This window comes from Prosopis cineraria, unplaced genomic scaffold, assembly GCF_029017545.1.
Source record: "Prosopis cineraria cultivar Desert tree isolate PC_DT_omini unplaced genomic scaffold, ASM2901754v1 PC457, whole genome shotgun sequence".
Lineage (NCBI taxonomy): Eukaryota > Viridiplantae > Streptophyta > Magnoliopsida > Fabales > Fabaceae > Prosopis > Prosopis cineraria.
In genome coordinates this window covers 1-14076 of record NW_026555782.1, presented here as the reverse complement: position 1 = coordinate 14076, position 14076 = coordinate 1, and the positions used below count along the sequence as shown (strand labels likewise).

Sequence of the window (14076 nt, the reverse complement as noted above, 5' to 3'; positions counted from 1 at the left end):
GGAACATGTTTAATATTTTTAAATTCATAATGCAAATTAGGCATGGTTGATGATGTATTATTGTTGCAAATTATATGTATATTTATATACATGCTAATAGTGATGATGAATGAGAAATTGTGATTATGTACTAGTTGGTGTGTGGAGTGAGTTAAGTGTGAGTATAGATATGTAGATTCATGATACAAATGATTGTTTAGCATGCATATACATATATGATATACGTGCATAGCATGATTAATGGCGGGAGTTTACCTAGGGAGAGGAGTAGTTGACTAAACCCACCTAGTTTTAGCAGCAATTGTTGGAATCGGGAGTTGCCTTGGCACCGACTGTTGGAATCGAGAGGTAGCCCTTGTCCCATGGTTGATTCAGGACTATCCGACTTATTTTATGAGGCACTCGAACCTAACTAATCTCCACCAATTCATGAAGAAACTAGATTAGGGGTACGACACTCTATAGTTGTTAGTAATGAAATAAATTGGATTACACAAGTGAGTGAGTTGACCATGACCTGATAGATCCTCACAAGTGAAAAGGCTGGGTTAGTCCGTGAAGAATGTAGCTATCAAATAGCCATCGATTTTATGTCGGAGGTAATTAGGAGGATATAAGGTTGGCATATGATCATGCATTTAGTCCCGACCACATAGTTATTAAAATTATGGTCTAGTGTGATTTAGGGGTGCATGGTTTGTATTATTGCGACCCTAAGTTGTGCATTATTGATATAAATATATGATTATATGTTTGAAGCCTGATCACATGGTTGTTATTGGTGGTCGAGGCTATACGTTATCTTTCATGTTTATGTGTGTATTTATTGCCAATTACATCCATTTTTAATTGATATGTAACTGTATAGATTAAGTAAAACTTGATTATTGAGTGGTTATACTCACCCCTTAATTCTCAATATTTTCAAGGCCTAGCTCATCAAGTCAAGACCAGGGAAAACGAGCTGAGGCATAGGATTGTAAAGTAATCCTTTGGATGCCTCTTTATGTTGTTTTATGTGTATTGAGATTGTTAACTTGCCAACTAGGAATCACATGAATATTTTTGATACTACTTGCATTATTACTGTATCACACTTGTGTATTTTATGTCCTAGGTTAGTGAGTTTTCATTGCAAACCCTAGTATAGGGCCAAAATATTTGTGCAAGTAGGAATATGTGTATTTTGAATGGTTTGGAGTGAAAATGATTGCTTTGTACAAGAAATTCCTCCTCCTTGTGTCTTATGTGTTATGGGGTTGAGTGGTAAATTTGTGATACATGTGTTTTTGGTTGAGTATAGTATATTGTATAAGTTTTATAGAGTCTATTGAGTGTGATTTAAAGGTGGTTATAAGCTTATGGCACTTGATTGTGATTTTGGACACCTTTGTTATGTTTTGAAAACATAAATGGGTAAGTTTGCAATTTAGTGTCCAATTTTTGATTGAGAAATAATTTAAATGTAAAACTAGTGCCATTAGCTAGAGCTTGAAAAAAGCTTTCTATAGACACTTAGATCACCTCAATTAGACGTTGGATGGAGATTTAGTGAGTGTCGAAAGTTCAGGCAAAAAATCTGCATGGATTCTGCAGTTTATACTGCAGCATAAAATTTTATGTTGCAACATAATTGTCCTAGAATCCTTTTTTTTTTTGCTATGTTGAACCCAATTTGATGTTCTCTTACCTTGTAAGATGTTTATGCTTTCGTATACATGTTTTGCTCTGATTTTATTTTTTTAAAAATGATTTTAAATAATTTTATAGCATTTTAAATTTTAAAAACTTGATATCCCATTTATGTAAATTTTACAATCTTGGTAATTTACTTGAATTAGTCTCATGATTACTTCAATTATGAAGTTAATTATAGAGTAGTAAGGGAGATCTTACAAAAATAACATGAGGATATAAGGGCGTGTATGATCATGCATGATTATATATGTTGTATGAACATGGTTTATGGCACACTTTACATGCTCATTTACATTTTTGGCTTGCTTGTGAATAAATTAAATTATTTAGTTGCTAAGGCATTGTTCTTATTGCTACAGTTATCATTTTACAAATTAAGATTTCACTTAAGGCAAAAGGGAAGCTTTAGAGGGTAAAAAGTAGAGTGCTACTTTTGTAATGCTCGTTTAATTTTTTGCATATTTGAATATATCACTTGTCAACTAGGTTATCATTATTTTGGCATACTTGCTTGAATATCAATTTAAGTTATATTTTGTTGTATTGTGGCCTAGAATGTGAGTATTGTGACAAGATTATTGTTTATAGCTATAATACTAGTGTAAATGCTATTTGTGCATTTATGAACTTGTTTTGATTCACCATGAGGCCATTAGGCTTGTTTGAGATGTAATTAAGTATGATGCCCTTTTTTTATGATTATGGGGTTTTAAATGGTCAATTTATGTTCTAGACTATATTAATTGTACATGATTGTTCATTTAGGTGTATGCTAGTTCATTAGGAGTGATTTAAGCCTGGGTTGAGGGTAATGGCACATGATTTAGGTTTTGAATACCTTGGATATGTAAAAGTTTGAAAAAGAGGTTGTTTTGTATCTAGACATCTAACTTTTAAATGAGATATTGTTTTATTGTAAGACCTATGCCATTAACTAAATAAATTAATTAGTTTTGCGTAGGTACTTAAGTACCCTATCAGATTTTAGAGTTATGGCATGTTGAAAGTTTGCTTTAAGTGCTATCACGACAGTGACATTGGATGGAATTATGATACATGTTAGAAGTTTGCTTCGAGTACTATCATGGCAGCAAAACTTGTAGTCATGAAGCATGATGCTCCGTGATGCATGTTGCAAACGCCATGATGCATGACAAAGCAACTAATGGCTACTATGTATAGAGCACTTCACCGTGATGAATATCTTTTGCATTGTCGACTGCGATAAATGTGTTCTATGCTGTGGTGGATATGTCAGTTGATTGAAAAATGGCCTTCTTGCCCTTGTTATGTTATGTTTTCCCTTTTTAATGTTCTTTCATGCTTTCAATTGTTTTAATATTTTGCTTTTGAAATGTTTGAGCTCAAATACCTTTGGAAAAAATCACTTTAAATTGAAATCCCAACCTTACAATATTTTATTTAATTAAATATCATTTGATTTATTTCTATCATGGTAAACTATAATGGTTATTAGTCAATCCCTAATTATCATGATATGGTGATTGTATGTTAAGTGTCTTAGTAATGTAAAAAAGACACTACAACCGTAGGCCTCCTTCCTGCATATTTTTGTCCTGCTTCGCCAGAAAGCGTTATAAGATCCCTCATTGCAAAATTAATTAGGTTTTAAAAGACTGGGACGTTACAATATCCTCTAGTGTTTATGTGGTGCGCTCAATCTACCTATCAGTCTAGGAGCGGTAAACACTTAGATCGTCTCAATCGGACGTCGAACGGAGATCTTAAGCAAGTCAGAAGTTGCCAAATTGCTGTTAAAAAGAATGCAACGCACCATAACGCGTGGCACAAAGAAGGCACACCGTGCCACATCTATCATTTAGGGCCAAAATGAATTTTCAACTGTCCCCTATAATTTTAAAGTTTTTATAAAAATTCCATGCTTTTATATCTATAATGCACTCTAATTTTGGTTTACTAAATGATAATATTAAGTAATTTCAATTCACAAAAACTTGAGATTTTCGGTTTTGTAAATATTATACACTGGGCAATCCAATAGGGTTACCCAATAATTAACTTAATTTTGGTATTAATTGTGACTAGTAAGGGCAAACTTACAACTTGGTATCGATTTATCGAGTTTTGAGAACCAGCCTGTGGCTTATGTTTGTCATGTGTGTTTGGCTTATACTGGTGCATTGCATATAGAATTGACAATATCTTATTACCACATGTTGTTTTCCCTTACCAAGCTAATGCTAACTATTTTTTCCTTTTTGAGATTACTTTCATTCTTAGGAAGGGAGAGCATGGTAAAACATCAATAATGTTCCAAAAAATGTGTAAAGACTAGAGCAAGGGGTCTGGTAGGTCAACAAGTAATAACGGTAGTGCAAGAACAAGGAGCAGTAAACCAAGAACAACAACGGGAACAACAAGATCCTTAACCGAGAAATAATAATGATGTCTTGAAAGAACCAAGGCAAATGATAAGAAACATCCAAAGAAGGATAGATGGATATGATGAGATCCTTAAAAAGAAACCTAAGGAGAATAGTAAGACAACAGAGATAGCCAGTAGTAATCCCAAGGAAGTTCGTGAAGATATGCACGCTAATGTGCACGGTCATGATGATGAAGAGTATTTCAAGGAAAGTATACCTAAGAGATCGATACGACTAGTGCAACCTAAGAAGAGAGAGTCTGAGAACTCTATTGATCTTGTGCTAAGGAGGCTCACGAGATTGAACCCTCTATCTTTAAAGGTATAATGGAAGATCAAGTTGGAGAAAAGTGGATCAACAAACTTGAAACCATCTTCTCAATCATATCATATACCACTGAATAGATGGTACTTCTCGCCACCACTTTTATGCTCGAGGACATAGCCACATAGTGATAAAAAAGTGTGAAGTCGACAAATGACTCACTTTTGACATGGAAGGAATTCAAAGGCAGTTCTTCGCCTACTATTTCCCCACCTCCTTTAAAGTTGAGAAGGAGTTTGAATTCCATAGGCTCCAACAGGAAAATATTGTAATTGAATCTGTTTTCCTCTGTGTTTTTATTAATAAATCACGATTTACATATATAGATGAAGGGGAGAGAGAATAAATCTAATCAGATCCCTAAACTCTCTCTTATGAAATAAAACTAATAATAATAATAACTAATTACATAACCTAAAAGGAAAGTTAACATTGCAAGCTCAAGAGGGAAAATTAAATTTGTGTATTAGTGGGTTTAGGCCCAATATAGGCAGAGGCCTATATCCAACAAATATGAATGAAAAGTAGTTCATAGTCAAATTTAATAAGCTATCCAAATACTCTACGTATCTAAGCCTTCATGATAATGAGCACTAAAAGGCCAAGCTATTCCTCAGTCAGATGAGGCCAAGATACAGCCAACAGTTAGCTGCCTTCGATATTACCTCCTTTGAAGTTATGTGTACCAAGTTTAGAGCTATTGCCAAAAAGGGCAGAGCTATAGAGGAAAAGAAAAGGGATGGTCAAGGCAAATTCTCATCATATACAAGCCTTATAAGTAGAGTAAGCAAGAAGTCAAGTTTTACCACAAATGCTAGGGAAAGTAGGAAGAAGAGCTTTCCGAAGGGGACCTTAGTCTAAAGGGTCTAATCAAAGGAGTAATGGCCGAAGAAGTATGGGTAAAGCCTGAAATCAACCATCCCAGCAAAGATCTATGGCTCCATCTACTACTGGACAAGCGAGAGCCCTACAGTGCAATAAATGTGGAAGACATCAAGGACAATCCTGGACCTACTTCAAGTGCTAAGATTGGGCACATATCCAAGTATTGCTCAAAGAATGTTCCTACTCCAAATCATAGACCTTCTATCCCCAAGCGAGTCTTCACCATGACTAGGAAAGAGGCCAAAGTTTCATTGAAGTTGATTAAAGGTAAAATTTCACCAAGTGATAACCCAATAGATGCTTTGTTTTATTCTAGTACCACCCATTCTTCTATTTCTAGCAAGTGTGCAAAAAAGTTAAATCTGTATGTCCTTGAAATATTGTTTTTCGTGAATATGTCTACACCAGTTGGTGCCTCTATTAAAACCAATCGGGCTTGTCTGAAATTAGAGTTAGAATTTGGTGATAGAGCCAAAACTATTGATTTGATTTGTTTACATTTGAGCGGTGTTGATGTAATACTGAGAATGGACTAATTGTCTATCAATAGAGCGAACTTAATTGTAATAAAAAAATAGTCTCACTACCACTTTACACAACAATGACTATTGCCCTTAAATCTAATAAGTCCTTGTCGATTATTATTCTAGAGACTCCCAAGTTCCTATCATCCCTACAGGTAGAGAAATCAATGAACGAAGGTTGTCAAATCTATTAGCAGGAGCATCACGCCATGACAGATCTCTCATTTAGGGCCAAAATGAATTTTCAATTGATATAGAAATCAAATGCTTTCATATCTATAATGTACTCTAATTTTGGTTTACTGAATGATATTTAAGTAATTTCAATTCATAAGAACTTAGAATTTTGAATTTTTGTAAATATTATACACTTACTAATCCTATTAGCCCAATGATTACTTGATTTTGGCATTAATGGTTATTAGCAAGGGCAACCTTGCAATGACAAAATACTCGGGTAGATATAATTGTCTTTAGTACCAGTGTAGTAGAATAGACCTCAATGTAGAATTGAGTGATGTGTTTTATCTTCCCATACTTGTGGAAGAATGACGACTACCCTAGTGTCTCCTCCCTTAAGTGTTGCACATGGCTATGAAAGCCATATTGGCCTGGTTGAAGGGAACAGGTACAGTCAAACCTCTTTATGATCCTTGACTCAACCTAAGGCGAAGTTGAAGTCATCTCACTTTCCACCTCCACTCGTAAGTGCTAAGGTGCCTCCAAGCAAATCTTTCGCCCATCTTGATGCAATTTGAATGCTCATGCACATCTCCTAGAATGAGGTGGCTAATAGAAAAGTCAATTACTATCTCAACTCTTACGTGGCTCTCTCGTAAAATTGTTTTGCCTACCACTTATCATCATCATACTTATAGGGGTATGTAGAATACTTAGCCAACTCCAAGAACTTAGCTATAAACGCCTTCTTATCCAGGTTTTCTTACTAAAAAGCATGAAACTCTACTTCTTCCTCAGCCTGCAGTGCCTCTAAGAAGTAATGAAAGAAGAAGCGACACTTAAACTCTTCTAAAAACATTAGAGTGCCATCAGCTGGCCTCATGCTCCCCCACTATCATTTCACATTTATTTCCAGCAACATTGCTGCTAAATACACCCTTTTTCCCAAGGTGAAAATAATGATCAAGACTCGAAGTGATCGATCCACACCTTAGACAAATGGTTTAAGATTCTCATCAAAAGTTAGAAGGTTAAACTAACTAAAACTCCTCTAAATCATTAAGATATCCAGGGCAAGTAGCTCATGAGGTCAAGCATTGCTCTCACCTAAACCGATCTCCATGTGACCCTTGCCCAAATTAAGCCATCAGGATATCCTTGTGTCCTCTTGCTATTGTTTTATGATCTTGAGATCTAAGAATCTCATTATGCCTTCAAACTCTCTGGTTTATATCCAGAATCACATCCCATACTTCTTAAAGGAGTGCATCGTCCTACAATAGCGATGGTGATACTGATGATGTCGTGTATTCATCATTATCCTCTTCCTAATGATGCAACTACCCTTAGAGGGGAGGAAAAAAACAAAATAGGAGCTTAAGGGCTGTAACATACTACCACCATTATTTATACAAGTACAACAATTAGAACCTCTAGAATTGAGAGGCTTTGATACCATAAATGAAATGAACTCAACCTTACACTTAGGCCATCCCTTGCCATAGCAGAAAAGAAAGAAACTACCATTAAAGAAGAATTCACTTAAGGCTATCATGGTATAAAAAGGGCACAATCATATGGCCACCATGATATAAGAATCGATATAATTCCTCTAATAAAAGCCCTATTATGGTAGCAAAGTTTCAAGCAATCATAAGAAGCTATCATAGTAGAAAAGGCAAAAACTCAATAAATTAATCAAAATAGCTTCCCCTTATGCACACCTACCATATTAAGGAATGATTTAACCAACAAACCACACACACACACACACACACAATCAATCCCTATTGCAAAATAACAGGTGAATCCCAGAACAAATATATCACACAATCTATGTAGGCTCCATCTACTCTTAACATTCTTGCAAGCACCTAGATAGAACTCCGCTCTTTTAACAATCATCATACACAAAAATAAGAATAAATAAATAAAATGAATAAAAAGAAAAATCAAGCTACACAACTAGCACTCTGGCAAATAAATCTCCTTATCAACAGACCTAGAAGCTAAAATAATCCCAAAATAAATAAATGGATATGCTCTTAGGGATGGCAGCAAGCATAGTCGTATTTTGAAGGAATCGTACTTCTCATAAAGCTCAATTCCATTACGTTAATTCCCTTCCCACAACTTCACGCGTGTCTCTTGAAAAGCAAAAGATAAAAAGATGAGACAAAAAGTCTCAATAATCACATTTGAGGTTACAATGCATCTATAGCCGGTCAATCACCTGGTCCAATTAGTTACTCTCAAACAAGAACATACAAGGCAGTAATGTATGCATACAAGATACCTAATGACAAAATTCTCATCTATAGCTAAGTTCAACATGTGCATTGCTCAATAGACCATTTAACTTCGTTTATGGCCGACCAAAGGCCCAGAGCTCCTACCTAGACCATTATCTCCCCCTATCCAAATGATAGGAGTTCCATAACTGATATTGAGCTTCTCCCGACCTGGGCTAACAAATTGAGACTACTTTGGCACAAGGGCATCTCCCTACAATCTTTATATAAGGGCAAATCAGTGAGATCACATACCACCCTACAATCAATACCGAAATATCCATTATGTTTGTGATTAGCAATAAACAACTAAATTTTGATAGCTTCGTTTAAGGAATATAAAAATTAAATTCGTTATCTCCATGTTGATAATTGATAATGTCATCCATTTAACAGCCCCACTGTAGGATCAATCCATCAACAAATAATACTATATAATGTCACATTCTATATTACATATAGCTAATATTGTCAGGGAGAGAGCATTGAAATATCATTGTGCATCTTTATAAGCAAAAAAAAAAAAATTATAGTACAAAGAGCATAAAATGAGTAACATCCTAGAAAATTTAATAGTTTGTGTAAAATGTGCTGGATATTAAACAAAATTAAAAATCATAATTTTAACAATCAAAATCAAAATTGTTGGAAAAAAAATTAATGAAAAAATGTTTTGAAAAGCACCCGATTAAAGTTACAAGGAAAAATAGTAACTACTGTGCACAGGAAGGGATTTGTATTAAAAATTGGTAGCACAAATGTTCTCAAGAAATAATAAACCATTCAAGTAAAATTACTAAAGTGCTGGATATTAAAGTTACAAGGAAAGATCTCTAATTGTAATGGCCTATCCTCATTTTGAAAGGGATACGTTGCTAGTGAGGAAGTGCAAAATATATAATATAAGATGATCAACTTTAAGATTGGAATGCACAAAATTCATAAAAGAAAAATCACTCAATGATGACCAGGTGTAAGTGAATAAAATCTTCCGGATTTACCAACTACCAATCCACAGCACTGAGCATGAGTGACAACCACACATAAGGGCAAATAGAGAACTAGTTTCCCCCAAATATTTTAACACAGGAAAAACATGGAACAAAAGACAATTTTAGTATTAGAAGACAAAAGTGATATAAAGGTGAATTTGGAGTAATACTCTGTAGTGAGAATTTCCTTCAGAAGAACCAAATCTTTCACTCCTTTGGTATCCATTTATATAATTCCAAACAAATTCTATACACCATTTACAAGCCTTCCATTATGTAATTCTTCAACAAATTCCAGCCCTTTTAATAAAAAAAACATATGGGCGGTAAAATTATTGAATTAATTCCTTAATTGGAAAAAGAGAAAGGTAATCATATTCATGCCCATAGATTGTAGAATAAAGTAGAAGCAATCAAAAACCTTACCTCAAGAGACATGAGTTCTTGGCATCGAAATCTCCAATTAGAAAAGTTATTTGAACGAAATGGTCACTGCAAAGAAAAATTGTGATTTTCTGTTAAAGAATGAAGACATTAAAGGAAAACTTATGAAACTACGTGCTTTTATTAGAATGTAATATGAGATTTAAAAAAAAAAAAATCAACCACCCTTGGTAGAACAACAAAGATTTATCATCAGATAAATTTGTCTGCCTTCAAGTTGTAAGTCTTACAAATGATGATGACATATTGAAATAATATAAACATCAATATAAAAACACCAAACCCAACAGGAATTGGATAAAGTTGTTTGCAATTCTCCCTCCCTCGTACACCTTTTTTCCAAAACAAAAAACCTTGGAACAGAAAGCAAAACCATTGTTGACAAAAAACCAACCTAGTGGAAAACGACACCCTGCCAAAGATGAAATTTCCCATTGTTAGGAACCATTTTGGAAGGATATACCTCAAAAGCCCAACAAAAGACACATCCAAATCCTGCATTGATTTAATGTAGGCTACTTACATTAAAGATCGCCATGTATCATTCATGGATAACAAAAGCAAAAAAGGTCAATCCTCGGATAAAAGAATTGAAAAAACAAAACACAGGAAAACTCAGAGTAATTCTAAAAATTTAAAAGATTTCTCACCTACCACTGAGTATATGGGGTTGAAAAATGCATGATTCATCATATGAGGTTGAAGAGAGCAGAAGCGATTGATGTTAGTGGGAGAAGTAGAAACTAAAGTGTGGGGAGAATGAAAGGAACACACACAGACACATATAGTTTTGGGTTTAAAATGTTTTAAATATTAGAAATTAAAAATCGCACTCTTAGAAAGATGAGTTCATCTTCTGGCAATGCTTTTGAGAAAGCCTACATCGTTAATGCATAAAAAACACGATAAGGTGTTTTTGTTTAATAGCCGTTACCTTCAGCGCTGGTCGTTTGAAAGGTGAGGCCCACACGAGTGACTTGACAGACTTGAAGATTGAAATGTCTAAAGGAATGGCATCTTTTTCATTTCTCAAATCAGGATGTGTGTGGGTGTGCGTGGGTGTGTGAGAGAGAGGGGGGGAGAGAGAGAGTGAGAGAGAGCATTTTGATTGCAAAGATTCAATTATTAAGTCAACCAGGGTCTGAGCAGAACATTCTAACAGATACCTAGAGCTTGGGCAGCAGACATCCTTTTTCTATGGTCATTGTTCAAAAGCCTCTTGACAAAGTCTTTAGCTTCTGGTGATATTGATGGCCAAGGTGAATCATCAAAGTTAGGATTAGCTCTTAGCACAAGCCAGAAGATTCTTAGTCTACTTCCACTTAACAATATGTATGTAATAACTCCGATACTCCATAAGTCTGCTTCAACACTGTAAGATCTATGGAGCACTTCAGGTGCAACATAGTAGGCACAGCCAACAATATCATTGAGGCGTTTATCTGCATGAATATGAGAAGTAAATAGTAAGTTTTAAAATCAGGAGACAATACAAAACAAAGAATAATTAAGAACTATGCTTGGAGATGAACCTGTCAAAAAACAGTGAGAAATGCTCTACAGGTAAACCTGTATAATGGAGAATCTAATAACTGACCCATACCTCCAATGCCCAAAGTGCAGAATGACATGACTTCTAAGTCATGTGAATATAAACAAAAATTTCCACTTGGTATTCCTTAGGAACGTTGCCAAACTAAACTGAACTCAATCAGACAGAATATGAAAATAAAGAAAACACAAACTAATTTAAACAACAGATTTTGAATCAATTAACAGCCCAAGTATGTTTTTTTTTTTTTTGAACGAAAAACAGCCCAAGTATGTTAAGTGTGACAAAATGAGTTCACATACAACTGCCATTTTCATTCCTCCATTTCCAACTTCTCACTATTACTCGCATCAAAGAACTCCACCCCGGGGGCAGTTTAATACCAAACACACCATATGAATATGGTAGCAGTAAAAAAATTTTAGTTAATTCCCATAAAAAAATTCTTTTGGTTAAAAGTAAGTAAAAATAGCCAAGGTCTCTTTTGGTTCATCCAACAAAGGCACCGAGAGTATGGCAGAGAGATATGCCAACTTTTAAAAAATCTACACCAAATACAGTAATAAAACTTGAAGATGTATATGCTATGCTATCTGACATCCATTAACAAGCATCATGAATTTGATTATCCTAAGATGTAGTAAGAAATGACTAATTCAAAAATCCAGTAATCCTAGGATTGAATTCTCATTCGGGAAGAAATAGACATTTGCAAGTATGGTTTACAACTAATATACAATTTTGACATCACAAGACTCCATCCAGTTGGCTCAAACTTAAAAAAGCATTTGAAAGATCATCCTAACAATCAAAATAGAAATAATTGGTAAACAGAAAAAGAGAAACAAAGAAGTGGAAATCAGCAGTCATATCCAATAAAGAAAGGGGCTAGAACACTCACACCATCAATATTCGAGGCGATGAAAAGATTGGGATCCAGTCATCTTAAATATGCACTTTCCATCATATTTTCCATTATAATTTCCTCAGAAGATTGGCTGCCCTGTGAGGAAAATAGCATTGCATAGAATACAATCGTGAATTACAAAACATAAGGTAGTAGTAGAACTACCACAATACCAGCAATCCCTGCCATAGCTTAAGAAATCAAAAGGCATTGATTATATTTAATAATGTACAGTGGGATATATGACTTACTAGTTATTCTCATTTCTCTACCAGTTTGAACATTTTTGTTAAACCATCCTCTTATACCAAAAATGAACTAAAGCTAAAGTGAACATAAAATCAATTAGCAACTTAAATATGGTACAGGTACTAAGTTTATAGTAATTGATGCTACCATAGAAAATCAATTATTACCTGGTCTAACAAAACCCGATAGACCAAATCCACAACCTTCATCAGAGAATCATCTCCTTTTGAGACAAAAAAAGAAAATTCTGTGGAACAAGCAAATGTATAGGTTGACAAATAATACATTGGAGAGGTAATTATATACCTTCACCAAAAAAAAAGCAAAAAAAAAAAAAAAAAAAAAGGTTTTAGATCACAGTGAATGACTCCTTGGAGATGACAAAAGGCAACTAAATCTAGAATTTGTACAAGAATTGCTTTTCTGTCATCCTCAGTGTATCATCCACCTCTTTACAACTATTCATATTACAAGAATCCAAGTAAAATCATGATTGTCAAACCAAACTATCCCAGAAGTCAAAAGCATGGAGGAAATATAAGTTATAAATGGTTGAAATGATGCATAGCATTTCATTTTCACCTTGAAAGAATTCTGTAGAGCTTAAGAAATATCATTTTTAACAAATGATACAAAACCCATGCTAATATATCTTTAAGGCATGATATAAGGAAAATAATGGCAGCTTTGTCAAGTAAAGGTCTCCATATCAACCTCAATTTACCCCACATTTACATGAGTATTCAAAACCAAGCATCAAATGTTACATATTTAGCATACATGCTAGGGGACAATAAGTAGGATAGACAAGGATAGTCTAAGTTGAAAAAGCAAACTAACCCACTGTAAATATATTTCTACACATTTGGATTGGACATTAAATGACATAATTGTCACTAAAACTTGTCGGAATGAATTAAGAAGCATGATTAGATATCAAAGAAAAAGCATCTAACTCAAATAAAAGTACATCCATATTTGATAGGGTTAAAGTGCATGTAACGAATATTGTTGCAGCTCAACATGCCAATTTTCCAGCCTCCAAAAACCAGCCTCAATATACACAAATTTCCATAGAAGCATACATATAGCACATAGTTTGGGGGTTACAAGCACCACACGAACAGATAAAAATATCTATGCATTCAGATTATCCATCAAATGATATAATTGTAATTGAGCAAGAGTGCATTGAGTATTCCATAGCCAAAAAAACCTCAGTTCAAACAAAAGCTTGGTCACTATTCTAAGGAACCACATCCCGTTTTGATAGAACTCAAGGTATGAATGTCAAAACATTAAAAACAGCTCTATAAGTCAAGCCCAAACATCTAAATCATTCTCAACAACCACATTAGCATCTCAGCATTTAACCCAAACATCAAAAGATAAATATAGATTATATGTTGGGGGCCACCAAGAGAATATCCATGTATAATCTAAGAGTAAAAGCAAAGTAATCCGCCAAAAAATATATTCCTGCATCTTTAGATAAGGAATCAAATCCCAAAGAAAAGCCATCAAAATAAAACGAGTACCGTCATTTCTCTAGCAAGCCACATTTCAATACAAGCATTCTGATGAAGCAATGATTTACATGTAGCATATTTTTGAGAGGACTA

At 34.4% G+C, this 14076-nt stretch overlaps 1 protein-coding gene and 1 long non-coding RNA gene across 2 annotated transcripts; one reads left to right on the top strand and one right to left on the bottom strand.

Moving 5' to 3' along the window:
• Positions 1–5311: 5311 nt before the first annotated feature.
• On the top strand, positions 5312–5851 carry LOC129297175 (uncharacterized). The gene has a single exon (XM_054935542.1). It carries the CDS (start codon positions 5312–5314, stop codon positions 5849–5851), a length of 540 nt encoding a protein of 179 aa, XP_054791517.1.
• A 2238-nt stretch (positions 5852–8089) lies between these two features.
• On the bottom strand, positions 8090–12692 carry LOC129297174 (uncharacterized). The gene is made up of 6 exons (XR_008590132.1): positions 12622–12692; positions 12200–12301; positions 10913–11188; positions 10141–10158; positions 9729–9794; positions 8090–8569 (listed from the first exon to the last, which is right to left on the bottom strand). It is a non-coding gene; the product is annotated as an uncharacterized LOC129297174 (long non-coding RNA).
• Between the last annotated feature and the right edge of the window lie 1384 nt (positions 12693–14076).

Coding starts and splice junctions, on each gene's coding strand:
- LOC129297175 (XM_054935542.1), top strand. CDS start 5,312: ATGGCCGAAGAAGTATGGGTAAAGCCTGAAATCAACCATCCCAGCAAA.